Source organism: Drosophila busckii, chromosome X (genome assembly GCF_011750605.1).
Source record: "Drosophila busckii strain San Diego stock center, stock number 13000-0081.31 chromosome X, ASM1175060v1, whole genome shotgun sequence".
In the NCBI taxonomy this organism is placed as follows: Eukaryota; Metazoa; Arthropoda; class Insecta; order Diptera; family Drosophilidae; genus Drosophila; species Drosophila busckii.
The window spans coordinates 15,582,548-15,609,893 of record NC_046608.1 but is presented as its reverse complement, the minus strand read 5'-3'; the positions used below and the strand labels follow the sequence as shown (position 1 = coordinate 15,609,893).

The 27,346-nt window shown below is 41.7% G+C and overlaps 6 protein-coding genes across 6 annotated transcripts; 4 read left to right on the top strand and 2 right to left on the bottom strand.

The window, feature by feature from the left end:
• Nucleotides 1–1,603: 1,603 nt before the first annotated feature.
• LOC108605297 (DNA-directed RNA polymerase III subunit RPC1) lies at nt 1,604–9,229 on the bottom strand. Its single transcript, XM_017994956.1, has 7 exons — nt 9,142–9,229; nt 7,214–9,072; nt 6,992–7,137; nt 3,671–4,088; nt 3,118–3,556; nt 2,017–3,055; nt 1,604–1,944 (listed from the first exon to the last, which is right to left on the bottom strand). Exons 1-7 carry the CDS (start codon nt 9,183–9,185, stop codon nt 1,738–1,740), a joined length of 4,152 nt encoding a protein of 1,383 aa, XP_017850445.1. The 5' UTR covers nt 9,186–9,229; the 3' UTR covers nt 1,604–1,737.
• On the top strand, nt 5,122–6,560 carry LOC108605308 (brachyurin). Its single transcript, XM_017994978.1, has 2 exons — nt 5,122–5,357; nt 5,782–6,560. Exons 1-2 carry the CDS (start codon nt 5,232–5,234, stop codon nt 6,511–6,513), a joined length of 858 nt encoding a protein of 285 aa, XP_017850467.1. The 5' UTR covers nt 5,122–5,231; the 3' UTR covers nt 6,514–6,560.
• Nucleotides 9,230–9,559: 330 nt separating the features above from the next.
• Nucleotides 9,560–15,862, top strand: LOC117134640. The gene is made up of 4 exons (XM_033294537.1): nt 9,560–9,644; nt 10,170–10,581; nt 15,504–15,600; nt 15,778–15,862. Exons 2-4 carry the CDS (start codon nt 10,560–10,562, stop codon nt 15,824–15,826), a joined length of 168 nt encoding a protein of 55 aa, XP_033150428.1. The 5' UTR covers nt 9,560–9,644; nt 10,170–10,559; the 3' UTR covers nt 15,827–15,862.
• A 48-nt stretch (nt 15,863–15,910) lies between these two features.
• Nucleotides 15,911–18,587, top strand: LOC108605303 (eukaryotic translation initiation factor 5). Its single transcript, XM_033294535.1, has 3 exons — nt 15,911–16,916; nt 17,014–17,490; nt 17,558–18,587. Exons 1-3 carry the CDS (start codon nt 16,704–16,706, stop codon nt 18,281–18,283), a joined length of 1,416 nt encoding a protein of 471 aa, XP_033150426.1. The 5' UTR covers nt 15,911–16,703; the 3' UTR covers nt 18,284–18,587.
• Nucleotides 18,588–19,395: 808 nt separating this feature from the next.
• Nucleotides 19,396–22,279, bottom strand: LOC108605299 (EF-hand domain-containing family member C2). The gene is made up of 4 exons (XM_017994963.1): nt 22,164–22,279; nt 21,545–22,095; nt 21,215–21,485; nt 19,396–21,157 (listed from the first exon to the last, which is right to left on the bottom strand). The coding sequence occupies exons 1-4, from the start codon at nt 22,212–22,214 to the stop codon at nt 19,682–19,684; spliced, it is 2,349 nt and encodes a 782-aa protein (XP_017850452.1). The 5' UTR covers nt 22,215–22,279; the 3' UTR covers nt 19,396–19,681.
• A 265-nt stretch (nt 22,280–22,544) lies between these two features.
• On the top strand, nt 22,545–27,197 carry LOC108605302 (alkaline phosphatase). Its single transcript, XM_017994967.1, has 4 exons — nt 22,545–22,839; nt 24,876–25,813; nt 26,127–26,895; nt 26,955–27,197. Exons 2-4 carry the CDS (start codon nt 24,929–24,931, stop codon nt 27,086–27,088), a joined length of 1,788 nt encoding a protein of 595 aa, XP_017850456.1. The 5' UTR covers nt 22,545–22,839; nt 24,876–24,928; the 3' UTR covers nt 27,089–27,197.
• Nucleotides 27,198–27,346: the final 149 nt, after the last annotated feature.

The window sequence follows — 27,346 nt, the reverse complement described above, 5'->3', positions numbered from 1 at the left end:
TTGTTGCTTTTTTAGTTTTTAATTGAAATCAAACGAATTTCCCTTAGATTTTTAGTTGAACTGAAAAATAATAGTAAACAATTGCGGACTGCAAAATTATCTATACCTATATTATTAGTAAATATATTTATATATATTTTAAAATACCTATGAAAAATAAATGAAGCGAAAATGTATGAAAAATTAATTATATGCGTACTTTAAATGATGAATTATTATACTTGATTGCAAATGAATTAAATTTGGTCCTGTAAGTTTCACAAATCAAGGATTTCTTATATGCGCAGAGATTTGGGCAACTGATGCTGATCTTAGCTACTGCTTCTTAAATATCCCTCCAATTCCAAAAGGACATGCATTTTCACACTGCTGGGCATTAAATCTATCAAACTGCATACCAGGATATTCCAAATCGTTTCTTTTTTGCTGAGCAAATGTAATCGTTTTTTAGCTCCTGCTCCTCAGCCATCCTTCCGATTCAAAAAGGATATGCATTTGTGGACTCCTGGCTATCAAATCTATCGAACCGCATGCAAGAACTTTAAAAATCGCATAAAAATTATGTTAGCGATTTTGAGAATATAACAAAGGCTAACCATCACTTTTTTTTAATTTATTAAAAATCTTGGATTTTCAAAATTTGAATGCAGTTTAATTAAGATGCTTTTCACGAGAATAACAAGTCATGAAACTCTGAAATCGGACATCCTTTCCTTCTCAAAGCTTCAAATTAAACAAAACTCAAGGTTGCTCCATTGGTTATTTAGTTATAACTTGCCAAATGATCACCATATGGTTCAACTGTTTACTGTTATATGCTTGTATTAATGCTAGAAACAAAGTTGCATCATTACATTTTGTATAATTAATACAAAAAACAAAACAATATTAAATATAAAACAAAAAATGTCAAAGTGTATAAAAATGACGTTGGACAACTAGTTAGCCAGGACGCAAACAGTGGTGGGCGTCCTGGCTAAAGGACGCAAATAGTGGGTTGCGTCCTGTCTAAATTTGGTATAGTGGGCCAAAGTAATTTTTTATCAAAAAATTGAATATTTCTAAATTTTAATGCAGATCGATAGAGTATCGTCCTGTGAGTTTTGCAATCTAAAAATTTTCAAAATCTGTCAAGATCTGGCCATGGTATGGCCATTTTACGTTGAAGGATTGCGCGTTGCAAAACGGCTACAAAAATGTTGCATACCTTTGGGCTGCAGTGTATATAAAAGTGACTTGTACAACGAACTTCATGTTCGTTGTGTAAATCCTTTGGCACAGTTGCCTGCTGCTGATTGCTGTTCGCCTGTTACTTTTGTACGATGGTACAGTTCTCGATGAGTTGTTGATGATGATGCAGACAGGTTTTATATGCATGGTGACGACGACTGCGCACTAGGCAGGTGGAAAGGTGTGGGGTGCAGTGCTGTGGGTTGGAATCACAGCAACAGTTGAAATGCTGTGGGTTGAAATGCAGTGGGTGGAAATGTGGGCTGTGGGCTGCAATCCTGTGGGTCGAATGCTTTTGCAATAAAAGGCAACAAAACTGTTTGTGTGCGTACAAAAATAGTAAATCAAGTTTATTGATTTAAATTTTGAGTTTAATTGAAAAACAGTCTGTCTATCTAACAATTGTATAAGCGTCTAACGGTAAACTATTAACTAGATCAACGTTAACAATAACTTAAAGGAACTACCAAGGCAGGCGGTTGTGGCTTAGAGCCAGCGAGGCGAGTGCTACGAGTGTGGCTTCAATCCCAAACTATTGAAGATGGTGGGCTCAATGGTCGCCACCTCCTTATCCTCGTGTCGTTGCAGCAGCTTAAAGATGCCAGTGCCAATGCCCGCCGGCATGCCCAGTATAATACGCTCCGAGACGCCATTAATAGCATCTGTTTGGCCATAATAAGCAGCATCGAACAAATGGTCAGCGGTCTTTTCAAACTGCAGATGAGAAGAATCGCAAATGTGAGTTAAGTGTGCATAAAAAAGCTTTGGGGGGGAGGGTGAACATACCGATGCCAAATTGAAAACGCTCTCACGCATCTTGGCCAGGCCGTGACGCGTTATGCCCAGCACTTCGCCACGCGCCGTCATCTGACTGGCCAAGAGCATTATGTGACGCCAATCGACGGTCATGCCGTGACCCTCCATGACGTCCGATATCTCGCTCATGATTATGGTGCGCGCCGCCTCAATGCCCAGCGTCTGATAAATCTCACAGATATTATTGCTGCGCGTGGCGTTGCCCACAACGCCATATGTGGCAATCACCTCACGCAGTCCATAGCCCTCAATGCAAAGCTTATAGGTGGGCGGCTCGTGTGCATCGTCGACCGCAATGACAGCGCGTGCGATGTTCGGAATGCCAGCCACGACCACATGCTGTATGGTCATGGCCAGGCGTGCCAGCTCGGCGTTGATGGTAGCCGTTCTGGTGGCCTCCACTTGTACAATGATTGCCTGACGCTTGGGCGCCGCATGCACCTGCGTCGCCTTGACGCGCAGACGCGATTTCAATATGCTGGCCACTATGCTGTCCAGATTGATGTGCAGACCCAGCACCTTAATGCGCGCCAGATCAACGCCAATGACTAGATGACAGCTATTCGGACTGCAGACGACCTCGACAAACTTGCTCAGCTCGCCCAGCGTAGTCTTCTCGATGCGCGCCTTCACCTGCCGCGCAAACTCCATGCTCTTGTTGTTGCACAGCTCCGCCGTTATAATCGGCGTCGATATCGTCTTGGTGGCATTGATAATCTCCACAATGCGCGGCACGCCCTGCGTAATGTTCATGGAAGCAACGCCAGCGAAATGGAATGTCTTCAGCGTCATCTGTGTGCCGGGCTCACCGATACTCTGAGCTGCAATAGCGCCCACTGCCGTTCCAGGCTCGCTCACCGCGCGATTGTAACGATCATTGATGCGGCGCAGAAACTCCAGCAGCTGCTCCGCTGTTAGGCACTCAATTTGATGGCACAACGCGCTGTGCTTCTCGCCAAATCGTTGCTCGAGCAGCTCAATGCGCTGGGACACAGTCTTCAAGTGTTGCCTGCCAACAAAGAAGCAGACAATTGATTATTTGAGCAGAGCTAAGCTGCAATGCCAGCTCACCTCACATCCAGTTTGAAGTCCGTGCGTGCTTCGGCAAACTCGCGCCCCTGCAGCAATATATCCATCATTGGCAGTATCTCATCCGCGGCTATTGGAGTTTCCTCCACTCTATGCTCGATTTGTGCGCGCAAATTGTCATACTGATGAGCCAAGTCCACAGGCTTGTTGCGCGTCTCCATGGCCACGGGATCGAGACCATCGCCACCATAAATAGTGTCAACCATTTCGTTTATAGCATTACGCACAGTTCCATCGTAGTGCACCACTAGATCCTCCAGACACTTCACCAGACGACGCTGCAGATAACCGGTCTCTGCCGTTTTCACCGCCGTATCCACAAGACCCTCGCGACCAGCCATGGTATGGAAGAAGAACTCTGTGGGTGTTAGACCAGAATAGAAACTGTTCTGAACGAAACCACGAGCAGCGGGAATAGCAGCTGTAATTTCAAAGATATTATAAACAACATGAAACCAGCAACTTAAATTTAAATGAAGCAGAAAAGGAAGTCAAGCATTAATCCCAGCTTCAGCTGAATGCAAAGGGAACTTACAGTGTCTATCAAAGTGTGGGAGCGCACGATTCTCGAAGCCATTGGGCACACGCTTGCCACTGATGGCCTGCTGACCCACACAGGCAATCATCTGGGAGATGTTAATGTTGGAGCCCTTGGAACCACTCAAGGCCATAATCAGCGCACTGTTCGTTGGATGCAGCTCGGCGAAGCAGGTCTTGGCCGCCTGCTCACGTATGCCGGACAACTCGCGCAGCATGACCGCCTCCAGAGTCTCCGCGGGCGTGCAGCCTGGCTGGCACTGCAACGTGCCCGCCTTGAGCATCTCAATGTAGGAGTTGCACTTGGCATAGCCATTCTCCAGCAGCACCTGCTTATGCTGCAGCAACTTGGCGCTGGGCGTAACGTCGCTAATGCCAAAGGAGAAGCCGCGATTTTGTATGAAATACGACGCAATCTGCAAGGCAATTCAAATGAGATTAATACTCAGCAATTCTACGTAAGGCCTCCCACAATTGAAGCTACCCAGAACAAGGTCGTAAACGTCGCGTCATCAGTCTTAATATGTTTGTTTCGAGCGAAATGCCATTTTGATAAATCCCCTTTATAGTTTCCAAGAGCTTAATGACAACATATAAAGGCATGCCACGGCCACGCCCACCGACCCCTTCTCTAGCTCAAAATTCGCTACTGAGACTCTGGAGTGCCGCTTGTCACAACAGCCAGCTGGGCTCATGTGAGCTAATTAATTTACACTCGACTACAAGCTGCAGTATTTGAAAGCAAAATAAATAAAAGTTGCTCATAACGGTGACTAAAGTGAATTTTGATTTTATATTATTTTTTCTAAATAAATTTCTAAATAATATTGTAATATTTCTCTGCATTAAATTTGGCAAGCAAAAAAATGCTTTTAAATTAATAAAATAAAATAATATTAGTTAAATGCTGCCAACAAAGAATATATTTATATTAAATAAGTTAATGTATGGCACAAATACTTAAACTGATTTCTTCATTTAAAGTTTATCGTATTTTATTAGTTAAGCGATTTTCAAAAATTATAATTTTTACATTTTATGTAGCAGAGTGTAAACGGAAAGCGCCAAGCTATCAGTCAAGAGTGATAAGAGTTTCCAACACGCTGCTTGGACAAAAGGAATTGACAGCAAGCAACAGGTGAGAGCGTTGCCAAGAGAAAGAGAGGAAGACTGAGCGAGCGAGCGGGGGGTGTGTCTGTGTGTGTGTGTGTGTGTGTGGATGGGAGAATTTGGCGTGTGAGCAATTAATCTTATCGAGCTGCGCTGCTCACTGCTAACTGGCTAAATAAAATGAACAAGAACAAGAAACACGACAAGTTGTTGTGTTAATAACAAATTGTATTAAATACAAGCAACAATGTCATGGGCTAATGCGGGGGTGGGTGGCTGCTTGGGAAGTACAAAGAGCTTGGCCTGCATTGGGCCCCCAGATATAATTGCGAAAATTGGCGCAACGCAGCGCAGACTAAAACGAACGCGGCCGCGAGCCACAACAAAAACTAAAAAGGAAATTCTCTTTCAAAATTAAGACAAGCCACCCCCCACCCCACCCCAATCCAATGTGCAACAAGGTTAACAGCGGCTGCCACATGTGGCATTTGTTGTCGTTTTTGGGCGTGCTGCTGCAGTCGCTGCTGCTGTTGCAGGCAGCGCCGCAGCAAAGGTCGGAGAATTCTTTGAGTATTGTAAGTACTGAAAACAAATTTGTGCAGCTTTGGAAAGGGAAAAGTTAACAATAATAATAGCTCTGCTAAATATAAACCATAATTATTGGGAAACAAAAAACAGTTTAATACAACGCAGTACTTGAGATTAGATAGAAGAGGAAGCTTCTGGTTTTTTTTAAAGTGACAGTGTTATTTATGTTATTTATGAAATTTGTTGGTAAAAAAAACAAATTTAAAAGTGCAAAATATTAAATGATTAGTTTAAATAAATATAAAAACATTTCTGCAAATTAAGAGTGTGCAAAAATATTCAATATTTCCAACTACGTTTAAGCAACAAATTTATAAAATATTTAAATATTTGCTTCAAAGTTCTACATAACGGCTTTCAAAAATATTTTTGAAAAATTCTCAACACAATTCTCTCAACTTCAATCTACAGCAAGGACGCATTATAAACGGCAGACAAGCCGCCGTGGGTCAGTTTCCCTGGCAGGTGATACTCAAGCGGGACGAATGGGACGATCTGCTGTGCGGAGGCTCCATTATCTCGGACAGCTGGGTGCTAACCGCTGGCCACTGTGCCGCTGGACATAGTTCGCTCTTCATAATGTTTGGCAGCGTGGAGCTGAACAACGAGAACGCCTTGAACATGACCTCAACGGAGCTGTACGTGCACAGCAACTACAATGACAAGATGAACAATGATGTGGCGCTGGCGAAGCTGCCACAATCGCTGGTCTTCACCAGCAACATGCATCCCATACAGCTGGTGTCCAGTCGGGAGGCCAGCAACAGTTTTGTGGGCACCACGGCCATCGTGGCTGGCTTTGGTCTGATCGACGATGAGTACTTGGACTATTCGCAGCAGCTGCTCTATGCCCAGGTGCAGATCATTTCCAATGACAAGTGCCTGAGCATGTTTGGCTCCAGTGTTGTCCTCGCCTCGACCATGTGCGCCGAGGGTTATGCTGGCAGCAATATGTCCACCTGCAGCGGCGACTCCGGCGGACCATTGATTGCTTATGACAATAACTCAGGACGTTGGGTGCAGATCGGCATAAATTCTTTTGTGGCACAGGATCAATGCACTTCCGGTTACCCATCGGGCTATGTGCGTCTGACCTCGTTCCTGGGTTATATTTCACAAGTCACGGGTCTAACTTTGAGCTAAGGCTACACTTTCTTGGCTTTTTCTAATAAAAATGCATAAACAAACAAGTGTTATAATACATTTATCTATCTATTGCCCTCTCGCTCGCTCTATTGTCAGTTGATCAACTTTTTATTTGTTTAGTTAAAGTTTGCAATTAGCAAAGACAGCTGTTGATCGTTTACATGCCAATCGATCGATCAATCGACGTCAATGCTTGACGCACTCTCGCTCTTCCCTCTCTCTCTCTCTCTCTCCCTATAACTCTCTTGGCCATAAATAATTGCGCAGAGATATTAGTTTACGGCACGTGTTGCGCTTAGTGATGGCACTTTGCAGTTACGACCATAACTCTACTGCTATTCAAATTCAATCCATAAGAACTCAACTCTATCTCGCATATAAGTTGTTTAAGAATTCCACAATCTCAAATCGAAATGGAAGCCTTTTAGCCGTTGGATTTGAAAAGCTTTAGTAAGTGTAAATCGGTTATACGCACCCTAGCCAAACGCCACATGGCCTTGGTGGCATGAGCTTCTCCAAAATCACGCAGCAGCAGATAGAAGATGCATTGCTTGGTGCCCGAGCCCATCGTAGCCTTGTCCATGGTGCCGCACATCAGCTCCGAGTTGCGTATGTGCACCCCTAGAAAATGAGAGAGAGAGAGAGAGCGACAGCAATTAGCACTTGGCATGAGAGTGAGCGAGAAAGAGTTTCATACATGAATCATTGCTGCATAGATCCTTGTCCTTGGTATAATTACGTCCCTTGTTGACCATGTTGAGTCTGATGTGTGAATCGGAATTTGGACGCATAAGCAAGCTAAACATTTGCTTGCCCGTCCAGAGTCGTCGTGGCTTCCAAATGGCAGGCGGTGGCATTTGTATGTGCATGGCAGCGTCCTCGTTGGACAGAAAGCAAGCGGCCAGCTGCATGGCTTCCTCTTTGGTGAGGAAGACCTCCTTCTGTGTAAGCAGATAGCCGCCCGTTATGAAATCCTGTGTGGCTGCAATCAAAATCTCACCGTTTTTAGGTGTAACCAGATTGGATTGATTGCCCATGAGTATGAGCGCCTCGGCGCGTGCCTCCTCTGTTTGTGGCAAATGCAGATTCATTTCGTCGCCATCGAAATCCGCATTGTAGGGCGTGCAGGCGCATTCATTGAAGCGAAAGGTGCGTTGAGGCTGCACCTTGGCGCGATGACACATGATGGACATCTTATGCAGCGAGGGCTGACGATTGAACAGCACAATATCATCGTCACGTAGATGTCGCTCCACGATGTCGCCGCACTTGAGCTCCTGCGCCACCTTCTCACGATTGCCATAGGCGAGATACTTCTTAAAGCTGGAGCCACGCTGCTGCACATAGTTGGCGCCCGGATGTGTGCTTGGACCATTGCGCACTAGCTGCTTCATTTGCTTGAGATTGGCGGGATTTACACGCTCTGGATAGGTGAGTACCTTGGCCACGCGCACTGGCACGCCCACCTGGTTGATCATTAAATTAGGATCTGGCGAGATTACAGTGCGTCCGCTGAAGTCCACACGTTTGCCGGACAAATTGCCACGAAATCGTCCTTGCTTGCCTTTAAGACGCTGCACTATGCCACGCGTGGTTTTCTTGGGTGCCATGTTCAAGGGTATGCCACTAATCTCGCTATGAAAATATAAGGCCACATGCAGCTGCAAAAAGTCCCAGTCCTCATGTATCAGCTCTATTTTACCGCCAGTAGCCATATGTCGTTGTATGACATCATTGATGAGCAGGATCTCGCTTTGCTTCATGGTCAGATCATCCTCGGTGGTGCCAGCCTTGACCTCGGACAATACAGAGGGGCGTATGCAGGCGGGTGGCACAAAGACGCGTGTCACTATCAAATGCTTGGGATGCGCACCGTGTGAGCACATGCCTAGCAAGGCGACATCGCTTTGTGGTATCTGCTCAAAGAGATCCAGCACCATCAGTGGCGTTAGCTCCTCTGCGCTGTTGTAATTGCTCAGCGTTTGACTCAAGTCTCTGTTCAGCTCAGTGGAGCGCAGCAGTTCATCCATGTGATTGTTAAACAACGCATCCTTTTTCCGTCCTTTGTAAGGATCATGCAGTATTTTTAGCAAACCAGGACCTTTTTTAACGCCACCATTGGCTGAACCACATTCTGGGCACTTGGTCACCTTCTTTGCCTTGGCCAGTATCTGTGCATGCAGCGCCTTTTTACTTAAATAGGAGAAATTCGGATTATGCAGCTTCTTTTCATACAACAGACGGTCCTCTAGCTTGAGCATAACATGCGCGCAGGTTTTACAAATCATTTGCAGTATGTTTATAGTGGAGCGAAAGTGTCCAATGTGAAACACGGGCAGCGCCAAATCCAAGTAACCAAAGTGTCCTATACATTCGTTTAATCCTTGGCCACATGTTTCGCACACCGCATCCTTTGTGCTTATGCCCATGCGTCTATCCAATACACCATAGGGCACTGGCTGACGCTGCGCCTGATATAGATTCTTGGATATAATTCGTACTAGCGACTCCTGTTGAATTTCATCCGCGCCGCTTATTCCAAACTGCACATGTGAGCTACACGCCGCATACAACAACATTATAAATCTTTCGACAGCTTGTCATTGTGTAGTGCAGTTTACTTACATTTTCTTGTTAAGCGCCGAGGCGCGAAACTGCTCTTTGGGCATCTTGTACTGGTAGTATGTCTTATATTATCTTAAATTTAAACAAATTGTTAAATTCCAAGAACTTCAAGCACCGCCGCCTGATTAGGATGACAGTGTGTTGTTTTTGTGCTCACAATGTGCCTGCAAGGTATCGATACTTTTCACGACAATTCGAGCAATTTGAAAACAACGTAAATCTTATAGGAAAAAGAAACGGGGATGCAATTTTACAAAAAAAAGAGAAATTATTGACTATTTTTAGTAAAATTAGATATTTCTATATTTTATCAGCATTTTGCAGCACTGTAAAATACAACACTGCGCGAAGTAAAATAAGATTTTGGCAGCACTGTTTGCAACACTGTAATTTGCAATATATAGTCACAACAAGTTTGTCGTATCTGGTATATCAAGTCCGAAAGTGTATCAATAATAAAAGTTGTTATTAGTTGAAATTCATAAAAGCGCACTTAATTAAAGGTAAACAAATGAAATTTAAACTATTGCAACACAACCTCAAAACGTAATAGTCTAATGGCGTGGCTTTTTCATTGTGTACATATAGGTTTATATGCATATGTGCATGTGTGTGTGTGCATTTTATATAAAATTATAATTATGTGCAATGTATGTACATATACACGAAAACACTTTCAATATATGTATGTACATAAATAGCTAATGTACCATTTCAATTAAAGTTTTGCATTTATATGTTTATATACAGCTATTTGTACATTTGTGTGTGTACATACATATGTACAACCCTTATATATACATAGTTGGTATTTTTAGTAAACTGCGCACGTTTCGCAGTCACTTTTCTTATATGTAACCACACGCACACATATGCATGCATCTATATGTATATATGTTAACAGCAACAGCTGCTATGTCTGTTAATTAACATGCTACTCCTGTTAAAAATATTTGCATACGCGTACTTAAATTATTCATTTACCTTAAACGTTTAACATTTGTTTTTTTCTCTTTGTGTTTTTGCAGAGTTTGAGTTTGCTCTAGTTGAAAAAAAATAAAGAAAAACCCCATTTAGACACCAACAAGTACCAAATACGGTGCGGTTAGCGTTGCCAGCGGCCATCGCAAAACGCGAAGCATTTTTTAACAGTTACGCGAAATTCTCACGTGGCAAAAAAGAAAAACAACAACAAAACAAATATTGAAGAACTCTTAATCAGTTACGCCTAACAAGCACACATTGAAAAATATATATACATTTTATGAACAATTAAGAAAAGCTGCAAGTGCAACGTAAATACATTAAACTAACATTTGGTAAAGCAGAAGGGAGGACCGAATTCTTGGACGGCGGTTTATAATATAATTCGTGAGCTTGTATTGCGCACCCCAAGCAGGGGAAACATAATATCTTATATGACTTTTGAAAGATTGAGTGGTAAGTACAACAAAAATATTAATTACTGTTGTATGTTAGTTAACTAACTGATAACGGCGTGTTAAATAACATTGCACTTGACCAGCTGAGAGCTGTCAAACAATCGCAATGGAGTGCAGCTGCATCTATAGCCAAATACAAGCTTACCCATCATGCATGTGTGTGCGTGTCTCCCACTCTCCCACACTCAAGGCGCTTTTACTTTGGACACTTGTGGCATATTTCATAAATAATTGTAAACAGACAACGGAGGCGCCACTTAATGCATTTAGCAGCAGTCAAATTATTGCTAGAAGTTTCCACATGTATGTGTGTGTGCGTGTGCTAATAAGCTGCCGCAATTTGTGGCATTTTCCAGCAATAACCTGTTTACGTGATTTTTCACGTACGCAATTGCAGATACAGATATCTTTCTCTCGCTCTTCTTTTGTATTGTGCGCATGCCATAAGCGCTCAACGTACACAAGTACATATGAACATATGCATATATGTACATATGTTTGTATGTAGCCAAATTGTAATTCGCTTAACATTTTGCGCACACACGGAACCACTGTTACGTTAACAGCGCGCTGTTAAGACGCTTCACTTGTATTTCAATATAGACAATAAACCGCAATCAAAGTGTAACAAATGCGCTTGTCAAGGCCAAACTGCATTCTTTTTTTTCATTTAATATTATTGTCATATATGAATATACACATGTATACCATACATTTTGATTGGGCAAAAATCAAAGCTAGAGCTAAATTTGAAACCAGTTTACGGTTTTTTTTCGCATTGAAAGCAAAAACCCCAGTTGTATTACCCCCCATCCCAAACATCCAACAGCAGCAACACACACTGCCATTTAGTCGACGGTATCATCATCATGGCATACAAAATCGCACGACTTACTGTGCTTTGCGTGTTGCTTTTCCATTTTATGTGCACACAGACACACACACACACACACACATACATGTATACATATGTATTAATTTACAATCTTTTCTGCAAAAGCTAGAGAAAATTGGTTTATTTTTGGTGTTGTTTTCTCAAATTCCGTGAAAGATTACAAGTGCAATAACAAATGATCTTTTTGTTTATATGTCTACGAATACGAATACCATACGTATACTTAGTTCTTTATTGAAAGCTTTGTTATTGCTCTGTTTTACTTAAATTCTTTTTTATGCCTTGTGTGTATGTATATGTATATTATTTATATACTATGTGTAGGTTAAGTGTACCATTGTTTAATAGCATTTGTCATGCAATGCTTAAAACAATTACATTATTTCTTTTAGACACACAGCCACAGCCTGTCGACAATACTTATTAATGTTATTGCAGCTGTAAAAATATGTTTTGTTTTTTGTTTATACATAAAGCGCTTATGTAGATATTTTTAAGTATTTTGCTTTTGTTTTTGAAGTCTTAGGTAAATGTTCTTCGTTGCCTTACAGGTTGCATTGACTGCAGTCAAGCTGCAGATAAATATTTATTATGAAATTGGGGTTAGCAACATACATAGGCGCAGCTATAAATCCTGGTGGAGCCGTAACCGACCTATGCAACCAGGTTACGCTCGTTCGCGCTCAGCTGTTTTGCTACCTGGATCGCTCTCTCGCTCATTTGGCGCTTGCGTTCAGTCTGGGCTGCCAATAAAATGCAGTTTGTTGTTTTTGCAATTTCAAGTTAATGCCGCCTGCATACGGCATACGGCATACGGCGCTTGGGTTAAATCCCAGGATTTATGTATATGCAGCTATATGCACACATATATTGGCAAACAGGGGCTGCGTTTTTGTCTGCTAGTGTCTGGTGGACAAAACATCTGGTTTTTGTTGTTGGGGCATGGCACATGCGCGTTGCAACGCGGTCAACCCCCCTGACAGGACGAGACGAGTGCTCGCTCGCACGAAGGCAAACAAGCTCTTTCAGCATCGCCTAATGTCATATCCTTCGTTCAGTTGAATCGTTAGCGTTCAGACTATCGCAAGCTTTTTCCACGTTTTCCGCCTTATACTTCGATAGAAGACAAATATAACAGAAACACAAGAGTGAATCAAATGCAAAGAAAAAGCAACAAAAATCGTGCATAAAATTTTCCACTTGTGTGTGTTCAGAAAGTAATCAACGAAATAAATATAAACAATTTTTTTTGCCGTGCCTTCCAAAGATTGCAATTTGTTTAAAGGACGACAAGGTGCAAATCAAGAAGAAGCAGACGAAGCACCAGTACCAGTCCAATTGGCATTGTAATTATTGGATTTTTGTTCTTGCTTTTACTCGTGACTGTCTCTATGTGTGTGTGTTGTTGTTGTTGCCTGTGTGTGTGGCATGTTCCTTTTTTTTATTGCTTGTTGTTGTTGCTGTTACCGCAATGCTACTGCTGTTGCAGATGAAAGTGTACATAACGTATATTGCATACAGATTTTCAGCTGCATAATGCAGTAATGTATAAACAGTTGGCTAAATAATTACTCAATAATTAAATGTTATTATGGTTTTTGTACATACATTAATCAATGGCAGAGGCAGCATCAGTTGAAGAAGAAAAAAAATAGTAGCGAAATGCTAAAAAATACTAAGCATTGAATTAAATGCTGCAGTTGAGTTTAGCTGCAGTTTTCAAGACTAAATTAATAGTAATTATAAAAATAAATAGTTAAATATATTGCCAAAATCAAAGCTAAATTAATAGTAATTATATAAATAAATAGTTATATGTTGCCAAAAAAAAAAAACCAACCAGACTCTGTATAAAAAATAAAATAGTCTAATAGTTAGTTATATTTTATATACGAATATCTTTGCTGCTCTTTAAATGATGCTAAACAATAATTAATAGTTGATTATGTTTTATTTTTAAAATGTAATCAAACAGGCATCAGGCCATTGTTAGTCTAGTCTATTGCCTCACACACAAGCCGCGCACAAATACAAATGCATTGTAATAATTGCAATCCATTTGTTGTTTGTAATTCACAAAGCGCTGTTTATAGCTTTCAATTAAGCAGTAAAAAGTCACAACTTAGAGTGAATAAAAATCCTTATAGACACACACACATGCACACATAGAGACAGACTCTCAACTCTCATCTGTCTGTACTGTAGTTGCGTGTGTCTCGCTCGCGCTCTCTCTTCTCCTCTCTATCGCTCGTCGCTGCCTCTCTCTATTATCTCACTGTGTGTGTGTGTGTGTGTGTGTGTCTTGGTGTGCAACAGAAATATCAAGCCAACCTGACGCCTGTCAAGCAATTGAAGCAGTTGACGTTGACGTTGACGTTGCCATTTGAATTTCTTTTGGCCACGCTCGTTCATCAGCTTCTGCTTGGCCCACACCAACACCAACAGCAACAACAGCAGCAACATCATCCGCTGAAACAACAACAAACAGGGCTCTTGTTGCTTTCATCGCTGCTCGTCGTGCAAAACTATTTACAAACCGAGCTGCATCATATGCTGTGCGATTTAACCAACCAGCGATATACTGTGGCCATTACCTATGACCTCAGCGGTGAGTGTTGTCAACTAGCTTGACTCGAGTTCATTTTTTTCTCTCTAGTTTACTTTTCTTTTTAGTTTGTTTGTGTAACTTGTTGTAGGGTACTTTCGGTAATTAGTGCTCAGAAGAGTGTGGAGCGCCTTTGTGTGTGTGTGTCAGAGAGAAAGAGAGAGAGAGAGAAAGAGTTTACCTATGACCTTTTCCGCCAGCTCTATCCCTCTCTCCCTCTCTCTCTCTCTCCATCTTTCTATTTGCATCTCCCTCACTTTCATACACAGTTTAGCTAGCATGCGTGTAAATAATTAACTGCAGCTGCTACAAATGCAACTAATATATGAAAATTATATTATAATTTAAAGCATGACATATTTATTATACACTTTGGCATTTAAAAAAGGATGTCATAAAGTATGCACCAAACTATGACCGCCAAATGAGACTCTTCAATCACATCAAATCAAATTTGTATACAAAATGCATGTACACTGCACAAAATCCATGCGTAAAACTTATTTGAAGACACTGCTTTTGTCATTTCTTAAATACAAATCTATAAGTATTTCTCAATTGAAATCCATTGCCTTAGTTGTCAGTTAGACTTGCCTCTACTACTATTATTACTAGACAGACTCGTATATATATACAACTTTTTTCTATATGTATTGTATAGAGAAAAAATTCTATCACGTCTAGGCATTGAATTGAAATTTATTCGTATGGACATTTTGAGAAATTCTCAGTTGTTTAATTTTTCAAAACTAAAAAATTACAGTGTGATTGGCATCTTACCTCTCTCACTACTTTCTCTGTCGTTGTCTCTTTCTATTCCTCTCGCTTGCGTATACAAAATTCATCAACGCACCCGAGCAATGCAAACGCAACACAAATTGGTCCATTAAGTTGATATAATTTCAATATAAAATATACACGCAAATTATAGAAAAGAGAGGAGGCACGCATTGAAGAATTTTTGATGTGTTCTAAGTGCAGTGTGCGCGTTATTTCAAAATTATTACGTATCAAGAGGAGAAAAGCAGCAAAAAGAGGCGCCACCGATGTTTGCAGATTTTAACGCAACTCTCAATGAGGCGGCATTAATAAGGCTGGCGTAAGAGCGAGCAAGCGATTGATCGTTCTAAGCCCCAATACCGAAACCCCTCTCTTTACTCAGCCAACCCACCCACCCAACCACCAAACACCCATTAACCCACAAAATTCAACTTGCAAGTGTTTGTATCATAGAGTGTGGGTTAAACTAATGTTAAATTGCTATGAACCGTTTCGATTGCCAACTTGACCGTATGCCTAAGTGGGTAAGCTAAAATTTGGGTTAGGTCACTTAGCTTGGCTTATGGTTACATTAATTATGATACTCTATGTATGCAACGATAGTTGAATTCATTATTTTGTATGCTTTTTGTCCTTACAGAAACACCAGCAAAAAAAGGCGCACCTCCAATTCCACAAAAACGGAGTAAAAGCTTCGAACTGTGCATGAATTCAAAGAGGCGAACTATAAGTCATCGGTAAGTTGGATTACTTTCATATTCTTCTTTTACTTTAACATAATAGTGTTAACCCGTTAACAGAATCCTTTAAGCCACTCTGGTGGTTTCTTGTAACCTTCATTTAGCATAAGATTATATGCACATATATTAGTGATCTATTTTTTAAAGCAAAATGCCTGCTCTTCTTCTTTACAGGACTTCAAGTAATAGACATCGGAAGTTACAGCCGTTCAGGTACACGTGAGCCAACAATCGTGCCGTTCCAATAGTTTTCTACTAAAAAAAAAAGGAAAAAACAAAAAAAAAAATTAAAAACATTAAAAATTACAAAAAAAATCACAGATTTAAAGAAAACAAACAACACCAAGATATAATAATAGTTAAAACTATGCCCCATATATAGACACAAGCAAAACATAAATAGTACATAATCGCACTACGATCGAGAGCAAAACCAAAACGCAGTTGGATAAAAGGAGAGCAGAGCAAGCAAGCAAGAAGAAGCAAGCAGTGATAATTATACGCAAAACCCAGATAAATCCAAGGAATATTTGAATGCGCGACTTGTCGATGCCCAGTGGACGCAAAGCAAAGTCCAAATCAGAGTCGGAGTGCGAGGTGCACAAGTTCTCCGGCTACGCCGTTTATCATAAGCCCAGTCGGTTATAAGCGCCACGCTTCCTCCCCCACCCCCACCCGTCGAACGGCTGCTCCAAAACGTACAACAACATCGACAACAACAACAACAACAAAATCAAGTCCTGCCAGCAACGCGTGTAGCCAGAAGTCTGATAATCAAAAAAAATCCACAAAAATTTTAATGAACGGGAACGAAGCGCATAACCAACGCCAAATAGCCAACAAATTTAACAAATTGGCGCTGCCAGCAGCCGCACAAACAGCCATAGACTATACACACTAGCCTCTGTCCCAGATCTACAGTACCATAAATCCGAGCAGAAAAAGCAAAACAACAATCAAGAACAGCAGCAACAACCACTACAAGATCATAAAACCAACTAGCAGTCATTGAGCGAGTGAGAAAGTGAGCTACTCTACTCCCAACAACTACAATTCAAGAATTAATTAATCACTAGAGCAAGAAGCAGAACAGCTACAAGATGGCAACCGTTAATGTAAATCGCAGCGTTACCGATATCTTCTATCGCTATAAGATGCCGCGGCTCCAGGCCAAGGTCGAGGGCAAGGGCAATGGCATTAAAACCGTGCTGGTCAACATGGCCGAAGTGGCACGCGCCATTGGTCGCCCGGCCACCTATCCAACCAAGTATTTTGGCTGTGAGCTAGGCGCCCAGACTCAATTTGATCATAAGGTAAGTCTTGGGAGTTAGCAACTTCAGTTGATGATTAAGCAAGAGTATCATATCATCTATCATGCATACACTTTATTAATCCAATTTTCTATCATAGAACGAGCGCTTTATTGTCAATGGATCCCATGATGTGAACAAGCTGCAGGATCTACTCGATGGCTTCATTCGCAAATTTGTTCTTTGCCCAGAGTGTGATAATCCAGAAACTAATCTAACTGTTTCGGCTAAGAATCAAACCATTTCGCAATCATGCAAAGCCTGCGGCTTTCACGGTCTGCTTAAGGTCAATCATAAGGTCAATACGTATATTGTCAAGAATCCACCGTCGTTGAATCCGGCCGCCCAGGGCTCGTCGCTAACCGAGGGCAAACGCTCGAAGCGTGTGCAGAAGCAAAAGAATGAGAACTCCGATGGTTCCATGTCCAACAATTCGATGGCTAACAATTCGGGCGGTGAGTCCGATGGCGGCGGCAATCATGCTTGCCAAACCGAGGCGGAAATAAGCGCCGCCATACCGGAGAAGTCTATGGGCGAGGATGAGGATGACGGCGGCTGGAGTGTGGATGTATCCAAGGTAATATTTCACACCTGTTTGCTAGATTAATTGATTGATTGATTGTTTGCTTTGCTTTGCTTTGCAGGAAGCTATACGTGCACGCTTGCAGGATCTGACTGATGGGGCCAAGGGCATGACCATTTCGGATGATTACGACAAGACCGAAAAGGAGCGCATTGATATCTTCTATGAGCTGGTCAAGAGCAAGCGTGACAAGAAGCAGCTCGACGATGTGCCCACGCACAAGGAGCTGTTGATTGAAGCCGAACGCTTGGATATTGTCAACAAGGCACCGCTAGTGCTCGCCGAGCTGCTCTTCACCGAGAACATCATCAACGATGTGCGCAAGAATCGCATCTTGTTGTTGCGCTTCACCCACAACAATCCCAAGGCTCAGCGCTACTTGATTGGCGGCATTGAGCAGACGGTGGAGCTGCATGTCCAGGCGCTCATGGGCAAGGTGGCCGGCATCTTTAAGATCTTCTACGATTTGGATATACTCGATGAGAAGGTCATCTTGGACTGGGCTCAGAAGGTGAGCAAGCGTCATGTGTCCAAGAAGATTGCCACCGAGATACATGAGAAGGTCAAGCCGTTTGTGCAGTGGCTCAAGGATGCCGAAGAGGAGGAGTCCTCATCCGATGACGATGACGATGGCGCTGGCGATTCGGATGTCGAAATTGAGTACGATGATCGTGCTCGCGTGGAGCCTCTCAAGGTGGCGTCCGTATCGGCCGTTGTCGCCGGCATCAATAAGAAGAACGCCCTGGATGATGAGGAGGGCGACGAAATTGACATTGATGAGATCTAATAGGCGGCGCAGCTCCGAATCCACTTGCATAGGAAGAATTACAAAACAACAAAAAAACAAATAATTCGTTTCTCACACACACACACACACACATTTTGATTGTAATTAAAGTTTTGCATTAACTCTAACCATTTTGCAAGAAAAACTAAAATCCAATAAACACAAAATCTTTAATCTTAAAAGCTGGCATCCAACAATAAGCGCAACTTAATTTCAAACTTCTCAATTGTAGTGCTACGTGCTCTTTAACACATTTTAATTGTTTTCTTTTCATATAAATTTTAATTAGCTTCCAACAACAACAAAAAGTTTCTGCTATTTTTTTTCACTTGTTTTACATGTTTACTTAATTTTAAGTGCAGTACTTATTTAGCTTAAATGGGAAAGCGAAACTAAATACTACAAATTTCAAAAACTGTTTCAACTGTTATTTAGTTTATTTCTAAATTTATTTCAAGCAACAAGAAAAGAACTAAAACTAAACAACTATGCGTACAAAACAATTGCTAAAGAATATATTACAAATTAAATGTTTTACATACACTACAACAACAATGGCATAACAACAAAAACAACAACATTTACATAATTGTCTCTAAGCATATGCCTAGCGCTGCATTTTGTTTAAACAACGGCGTGTTTTACAGCTAAAAATCGAGTTGAAAGAAAATAAAACAAGAGGAATAAATATAAACTAATAAATAAATATATATACAACATACATATATGTGTATCCCTTATACATTTTTATTATAAGTTATAATTTAAATACAAAACTCTCCTATATAATTTTTTTTGTGCAAAACCCAAACTGCTATTTTCAAGAAATCTAATAAAATAGAGACTTATAAAATATACTCCTATATATTCTTTTGTATATTGTGAGAGATGAACTGATGCATGCTTAGATACTTTTAAGATCTGTTACTGTAAGTAGAAGTTTCGAATCGCACGCTCAGCTCAATCCATTTTAGTTGTATAACTCTCAATTTAATATTGTAAGTATTACATAGCTTCAGCTTGAATTTGAACACTTTTGCTCTCAACTGTAATTGTTTAAATTCTGTTTTGTAAATAATTTATTCAATTTTGAATGATTTTTAAATTTGTTCACGCTAAGTATATTTTTTATTTGAAATTTTCCTTATGCATGCATATGTTGTAGACAATCCTAGAATATCATGTTTGTAGGCATCGCTGTGTTAATATTTCAAAATACACATATAAACATAAATATGCTATTTAATGTGTGTGCTTGCAATAATAACGCCAATCGATGCTACAAGTAATTTCGACTAAAAAATAATAATCTGAACTCTTCAATAGCTGTTGGTGTTAAATATACAACGAGAGATTTCAGCAAACACAAACTACAACTGAACGGGAACTGGGTGGAGTCTAGGAGCACTCAATGGTGGAGGCGGGCGGCATAATCCGAGCATCGCCAATGTTGTGAGTGGGCTGAGTATTGCTGCTGGGCAGATTGAGCGGCAGGTTGAGCGCATTGAGGAAGCAGCCAAAGTCCACGACGCGTCCTTTGTGATTGAAGGGCAGCTTGGGGCAGAGCTCGAAGGCATAGTTAATGGGCGGCATGTCGCAGCCTTTGAAGCAGGAGACATCAATGAAGTTCATCAGATCGCAGACCTCGATGTCATCGCAATCGTTGCGATTCAGCACGGAGAGTATATTGTCAATGAGCTCCAAGGAGAACGGCATGCGATTGCCACGCAGCGTGGATCGCACCAGAGCCTCGGAGAGGAATGGCTTATTCGTTGGATTAATATGATGGAAGTGCTCCATAAGCTCATCGCGAGCATTCCACAGCGCACGTTTAATCTCCAGATGCGCAGCAGCGCGCACACGATCCCGAGCGCAGGCATTGGCGGGCGCCTGTTCGCCTGAGAAGCGACGACACAGCGATATAATCTCATGGTCGCTAATGCTGTTGCCCATCATGGCCACCAGAGCACCCTTCAAGCTCTCGAACGACACAAACACGGCACGCTTCTCCATCTTCTTCTCCAGGTCGGTGCAGTCGGGCACACAGTTGGTGACAAAGTCGGCCATGCGCGGCTCCACAGCCTTGCGCACTTTCTCCAGTATCTCATCAATGTTCGTATGCGGAAACTGCTCCGGATGATGCTCCATATACATGAGCGTGAACTCATCCGCCGACACCAAATGGAAAATGAAATCTTTGATAATCATTGTGGAGCCAATGAACAGATTGCACGGCCTATAATACTGAGGCTGCTTGCAGCTGAACTTCTCCTGTCCCGGCATAAGCACGCGATTCCGCTTCATAAACTCACCGCCCAGGAAGCCGGAATTGCGCACAGCGATCTCCTGCACCTGCATCGTATCATTGCTGAGGAAATAGCTGATGACAAATATGCGATCGCAGTTCTCGCGTATGGTGGAGAGCATCTTGGCACCAAAGCGCAGCACATAGCGATCGAATTTAATAAATTTACGAAAGTCGGACTTGGGTCGCTTGATGACAATGGACACACAATTGCCGGCAGAGTCCTCGTAGCTGCCCCAGCCATTGTACGGCGGCAACATGCGTCCGGATTTATCATACGGTGCGCAGATATCGGAGCGCGTTGGCACCGCTATGGGCGTGAATTGCTCAATGCCAAAGACATCACGATAATATTGCTTGGTAAAGGGATCCATGTCGGTGATAACCACTGCACGTCCGTATACATTAATCACGCTGCCGATTTGTAAATCACGTTGACTATAATATAAGATCTCTTTGTTGCCCAGATTCAAAGGATCGATGCAGTAGCGCACATTGCGCGACGAGCCCAACACATTCAACAATGTCACGGGTGTTTGCTGGCCCGGCAGCTCCATGCCATCAAATTCCTGTAGCACAAATCGCAGAGTTAGTAGCAGTTTGCATTTAATGACTTTTCAACTTACGCGCTGCAGTTTGCCACGTTTGAGGAACGTCGATGGCCCATCGCGTCCAGAGTTGCGTATGTGCGCCTCCTTTACTTCAATGGTATCATCAGCCAGATAGTAACATATCTCCAGCTTGCGCACATCACCCATTTCAGTGCGATCATCCCAATACGCCTGAAACTTAAGTATCTGACGATCATATTTTAGAAATTGTGCAAACGGATGACGTTTCTCCGGCGGCGCACTGGCTCGTGCGGGACCACGTTTGCGTGCAGCTTCCCCGGGATCACTTAGGAACAGGAAATGCAATGGGATGTGGAATGTGTAAAAGCTGTGCACAACACTTACACTGCGGCCGCCACCGGATCCGGCACTATAATGCCGCGTTTATTTAGAAAGTCACGTGTAAAACGATCGCAGCATACGATATGATAATTCCGATCAAATATTTGTACCGTGCGATCCACATTAAGATCGGTCATGGCCAAAAACTCATTATCACAAGGTGGCGCCTTGGGCACACGCTGTCTATGCAGCACACAGCCCTGCACAATGCCAGAGTTCTCCACCTTGGGCTCTGTTATCTCCAATGTGCCATCTTCTAGATAATAAAAAATTTTCACATGACGCACCATGTAGGGTGCATGGAAATTTTCCTGCAGTGTCTGCTTGAAATATGCCTTAAAGGCCAACACTTTTTTGTCGTACGCCACCCAGGGTGGTAGTCGTGGACCCGAACGTGGTGGATAGACAGCATGCGCTTGAACTGGTGGACAACTAATGTCAACTGACATGCCAGCCGGATCGACAGGTGATATTTGTTGCAAGCGATCATTTAGCATGCTAATGCCACGAAAATTGAGCAACGCTTGCGATTTGGGATAATATGATTTGTTGACCTGCAAATATATTTAAATTTATTACTCATTGCAGATGTTGCTTTTATTTTCGTTGCAGGCTCACTTACATCGCGAAATAATGTGCCCGGCAATAGGGGCATACCAGGAATGCGCAGCATTTTGTTTAATTTATGTGTTGTAGGTTTACTGTATAAATATAATGCTGTGTAGTTGTTTAATAAAATGTAGTTTTACTTGTGCGTTTGCTTATAAAACACATAAATTACTAAACTTTTACGCAATTCTAATGAATTACAATTCATAGCCTACTCTTTATTTGAATGCTTTACAGTGCGCGCCAACTGTTATGAACGTTTAACAGCTGTTAATTTCCGGTAACAGCAACCGCCTACGTCTTAACAGCTGTTAAGTTTGTAACACTCACAGCTGTTAGCATGTGGTGTTATTTTACATGTTTGTTGTTAAAAATTGTGCGCGCTGGCTGAGCAGAGCATGCTGCTTTCGGTTTGAAAAAAAGAAGCAAAACGAATATATCAACATCTAGATATGTTTGCACTTAATTATTTATAACGCTAACAACTATTGTCGTGAGCACAACGGCAAAACGCTGCTGCAAAACTATTATGTTGTTGAACTCAAAATTTGATAATATCTAGTTAATTGTTTACAAAAAAAAAGTCGGCGAATGTGCCTAGAAGCGTGTGCGGTTTATTGTTTATAATGCTCTATTAACAAACGCCAATAGTAATAAACAAATACAGCAAGTGCCTTATTAAATGTCAAGTAAGTAACGAAAACGTTTTTTTATTTGTTTTTGTTTGCCTTTTGCTTCTAAAGCAAAACAACAGTCTCTACACCTGTGTGTGTGAGTGTGAAAGAACTTGGCATGCTTTCTGCTAATTTTACGCATCGCTTCACTCCTCATCCACAAGCTAGCGCTGCTATGCTCTCATCGTGCTGCTGCTGCGCGCTCTCCCCTGCCTCTTCCTCTTCCTTTGTATTTAAAATCAATTTCTATGGTAGAAGTCCATGCTAAAAAATATTTCTTCACTCAAGCATAACCTGCACACATTAACATAGGCATGTGTGTGAGTTTGTGTGGGCGTGCATCTGTGTGTGTGTGTGACTATGCGTGTGAATTAAATCTGAATACAATGAATGGGCAACCTTTTTATTCAAATGCAATCAATACAAAATAAATGACGTACTATATACTTATTATATGCTGACTAGTAAATTAGCAAGGCCTTTGCTTTCACTTAATTTGTTGTATACAACTATCTGTACTAATGTGTAAATATTAAAATATCCATTACATAAAAAACATTTAAATTTTTTTTACCTATATCAATATAAATTTAAATCTAATAAATCTAAAAACCTATTAGGAGTAAATTCTTATTTTTAACTATTCACTTGAATTGAAATTAACTTAAATAAGTCATTAAAACATAATTTACGTCAGTTTGTAGCCTTATCAAGACTAAGAATAAAAGTATTTCGTAATTGCTTGCTATTATTACTTTCACTGCTTTGAGTTCAAACATTATGGCACTTGAGATAGAAATCGGGCACAAGTTCTAGTTGTATGACTTGCTCTCATATCAGTCGCTTGACCATCGCCAGTCTGACTGATTAATAGATCTAACTAAGGAGATAGCAGATACACATATCTCCGCACGTAAACGCTGGTACTATACTTATACTACACGTTCATTATATTTTTCGTCTAAATTAAAGTGGTGCAATAAATAGCAAAGCGTTATGGCTATTCACAATCAACGTTATCGCAGAGAGGCAATTATGGCGCTTTATACCCTAGAAATCCCCGTATATGGCGCTTGCACGACTACGCTCAGCTTGCCATTAAGTCCTTTAAAATTTTGGCAATCAAGCTTTTGAGTTCAAGTTTAAGCTATTTATCATACGCTAAAATCTTGAAACAAGCTTTGAGTTTTTTTTTGCTTATAATTTCAAAACTGGTTTGCTTAGCTAATGAGCATCGCCTGTGTTTGGTTCTTTTAACTTTTTATGATTTCCTTGCCATTGGCCAAATGAACCGATTACAAGAAAACGCAACTCATAAGATCAACACAATTGTACACAACACTCAGTAAATTTATTTACATACATGTGTATAAACATATTTCTGTAGCTGTAGCTATAGCTATGAGCTGAAATGAAATCAACTTTTAGTCTTAACTCGTAAATGAAGCTTTAAACATCTTACTTGCACTCAAAAGAATTTATGAATGTTTTGCTTTTTTGTTTTGTTTTATATTTCATGATTAATAGCAATGCTTAATTGACTCTTTTTTTTATAATATAACAATAGTCGTTCCTACAATCGTAAGTACGTACACTGTGAACAATAATGACCTAACTAGTGATCAGATTTATATGAATTTATATTCATTCAAAATCATAACAAAACAATTTTTGTTTTCAAGAGCTTTATGGCATGTTAACTAGCCAAAATGTGTTAAGTGAATTCATTTTTTGTAGTGTATGTAATTACTCATTTGTTTGTTGGTATAATAAAATCGAAATTGAATATGTCAGCCAATATGGCAGCTACCTTAGGGATAAGGAAAAGCACACGGCCCAACCCCTGACGATTGTCTAAGCAAAACCCACTCGACATCAAGTCAAAATGAATTCACTGAATTCAAAAGAGTGTCATAGTAAAAAAGCAATTTAAGGCAGTTGAACGTCAAAGCTACGATATAGATTAGCAGATCATACCATAGATGTAGGTTTACTTACTTTATCTGCGTGTAAAGATAACAATTGTTCCTCATATATCTTTTTTTTTACAGATCATAAAATATTAAACAAACTTAATTAGCAGTGGGAAGAGAGAAGCGCAGCCATGTCATCTACGGGCACGGACAGCACCAAGCTGGGCAACGATGTGGGCCTAATAGAGGTGCAACTGGATAGTCTTGACTCGGCGCATACCTTTGCTGCCTCCAATGGTGGCACGCCACGCGGCAAGACGCAACGCGAGCAGCAGCAACAGCAGCAGCAACAAAAGAATGTCTTCAAATCCAAAGTGTTCATCATAGCTGTGACCTTTAGCTCGGTGCTAATGATAGCCATGTGCATTGGTTTTCTAGTGCACTACGAGTTCGCTGGCGACGTGGCAGACATGGAGCATGTGGACTATTGGCAAGTTAACCTGCCGCCAGAGCAAAAAGTGTGGTATGATCGCGGCATAGCGGAGCTGCGTCTCGCGCTCAACCGTCAGCTGAATCGCAGACGTGCCAAGAATGTGATACTCTTTGTGGGCGATGGCATGGGTCCCAATACGGTGACAGCCGCGCGTATCTATGCCTACAAGGAGGAGGGACTGCTCAGCTGGGAGCGCTTTCCACACATGGGACTGCTGAAAACCTACTGTGCGGACAAGCAGGTGCCTGACTCGTTTTCCACAGCCACAGCGCTCTTCGGTGGCGTTAAGTCCAACTATGAAACTGGCGGCGTTGACTCCGCTGTGCCTTTGGGCAATTGCAGTGCCTCGCTGAATGAAGCGAATCATGTTCAAAGCATCATCAATTGGGCTCAATTGGATGGCATGCGTACGGGCTTTGTGACCAACACGCGTGTTACGCATGCCACGCCCGCTGCGCTTTACGCCCATGTGGCGGATCGCCGCTGGGAATGCGAGGCACGCATGCCACAAGAGGCACAACAGCTGGGCTGCTTGGACATTGCTCGCCAGCTGGTCCAATTGCCCACTGGACGCCAGCTCAATGTAAGTACTGAACACTTGTTCTACAAATCAGAACACGTGTGTTTATTTTAAAGCACTTCACGCCTTCTTTGCATTCGTTAAGTATTAGTCAACCAATTGTTATTTGTTTAAAGCACAGTTGTGCTTTTGTTATTATCTACGAGTTCCTACATATTTAAACAAAACTTCAAAAACAGCAAGTTCTTAATTCTCTGAATGATTTTTCGTTCTTCTTGACTCTTGTCTTCAAACCCTCCACCCTTTAATAATTCAAAATAAAACTAACATATTAATATTTAAATATTTTTCCTCATTGCTTGCTGCTTCTCTTCAGGTCATCATGGGCGGTGGACGTCAAATGCTGGTCTCGAATGTCAGCGGCACTGTTGCAGATCCGTTGGACACTTGGTCTGGCCAATCGGCCGATGGACGCAATCTCATTGAGGACTGGCGACGCTATAAGACCGAACAAGGTGTTTCCCATGCCGTAGTACAAAACAATGGCGAGCTGCAAAAGTTGAATACAGCAAACATGGACTATGTGCTGGGCATATTTGCCAATGGGCATCTCAAGTACGACCATGAACGTGATGCTAGCGAGGCGGGCATGCCCTCGTTGGCGAATATGACGCGGAAGGCGTTGCAAGTGCTGGGCAACAGCGATACGGGCTATCTGCTGGTGGTGGAGGCGGGCTTGATAGATCAGGCGCATCATCGTGGCAAAGCGCGCAAAGCTTTAAGCGAAGTGCTGGCACTAAATGAAGCAGTTGAGACAGTGCAGCAGTATCTAAAGGAAAAGGAGCAGCTGGATGAAACGTTGTTAATTGTAACCGCTGATCACTCGCATAGTCTGACCATCAATGGTCATCCGGCGCGTGGTGCAAATATTTTGGGCTTGGCTGGCAAATCAAAAACAGAACAAACGCCGTATACAACGCTAACGTATGGCACTAGCTATAAAGGCTTTCAGGTCAATGCCGAGCAACTGCAGCGTCAGGATCCATCGCTTGATGATACCACAGATTGGGAGTACTCACAACAGGCGGCCATTAATACGGATGAGAATCTTCATGGTGGCTCCGATGTAACCATACATGCTCAGGGTAAATTATAAAAAAGAAAATATACACTGCGGACTTTATTAATTTCTTTTTCTTCGTAGGAGCCATGTCATATTTGTTTCATGGCGTGCATGAGCAGAGCTATGTGGCCCATGTCATCTCATATGCGCTGAGAATTGGACGCTTTCGTGATAGCACAATCGCCGAATCTTTGGCGGAGCTGATGCCTTTGTAGTCTTTAGTATTAAGCTAAGCATAATGTTTATTTAACTAATTGTGTGATAAGCTGTTTATTTTTTTGTTTCTCTTTTTAAGTAAATGCCAATTAAATGCCATATATGTGCTTTAAACAAGTTAAAACATGGGCACTTGCATTTCAAATCGCGCGCCACTGTTGCTTAGCAGGGCTCTAACATTGAGCAAACTAACAGCACTGTCATGTTACACTTTAAATTTCGCGCTACTGTTAACTCGTGCTGTATGTTAAATTCGC